Below are 628 nucleotides of genomic sequence, written 5' to 3' on the forward strand. Positions count from 1 at the left end.
ACGTCTCTCGTGTCCGCCGGGAGCCGGGCAGTACTGAGAGCCCCTGTGCTTCTGTTTTCTAGAGCACGCGGAAGGAGTTCGGCTCTGACACCTGACGGCTCCGAAACTGGGTCCTGCCACGGCTACACAGAAGAGCCCGCGGTCTCTGTGCACACACGCGCGCAGAGGATATTTATTTATTTATTTTATTTATATGCATCCTGCCATCTTTCTTACATTATTTATTGTGAAAGCTGTCGCCCGCCCAACGAGTTCTCCGGGGAAAAGGGAAAATTTTGAAATTCCCTTGCGGAGACTGTGTGTGATGAGGAGGAAGAGGAGGAGAATAGCCAGGGGCTTGCTGTGATCCGGAGACCTTCTCTTTAAAGTAGAGCGGTTTTGCTTCGACATCGTGCCTGGGTCAGTCTGTCCTCCTGACGCACCACATCTCTGAAGCGTCCGTCTCTCTGTCCACCCCTCTTCCGCAAAGATGATGCTCAATTCGGACCAGACAGAGATCGACCTGCCCCCGACACACTCCGAGTCCGAGTCCATCTTCAGTGACTGCGGCGGCGGCCGCACGGGCAGCGCGGAGGACGCCGGCGGCGTTGGCTTGTGCGCTCAGTCCCGGATATACGTGCCGGGCGAG

At 56.5% G+C, this 628-nt stretch overlaps 1 protein-coding gene across 1 annotated transcript in view; it reads left to right on the forward strand.

Moving 5' to 3' along the window:
• The first annotated feature begins 469 nt into the window (after positions 1-469).
• The window catches only part of NHLH1 (nescient helix-loop-helix 1), a 1,484-nt gene continuing 1,325 nt past the window's right edge, over positions 470-628 (forward strand). The window contains exon 1 of the mRNA XM_009273278.1: positions 470-616. Within this exon, the coding sequence (XP_009271553.1) occupies positions 470-616 (147 nt within the window). The remainder of the gene's footprint in view (positions 617-628) is intronic.

This window comes from Aptenodytes forsteri, unplaced genomic scaffold, assembly GCF_000699145.1.
Source record: "Aptenodytes forsteri isolate BGI_AS27 unplaced genomic scaffold, ASM69914v1 Scaffold847, whole genome shotgun sequence".
Classification (NCBI taxonomy): domain Eukaryota; kingdom Metazoa; phylum Chordata; class Aves; order Sphenisciformes; family Spheniscidae; genus Aptenodytes; species Aptenodytes forsteri.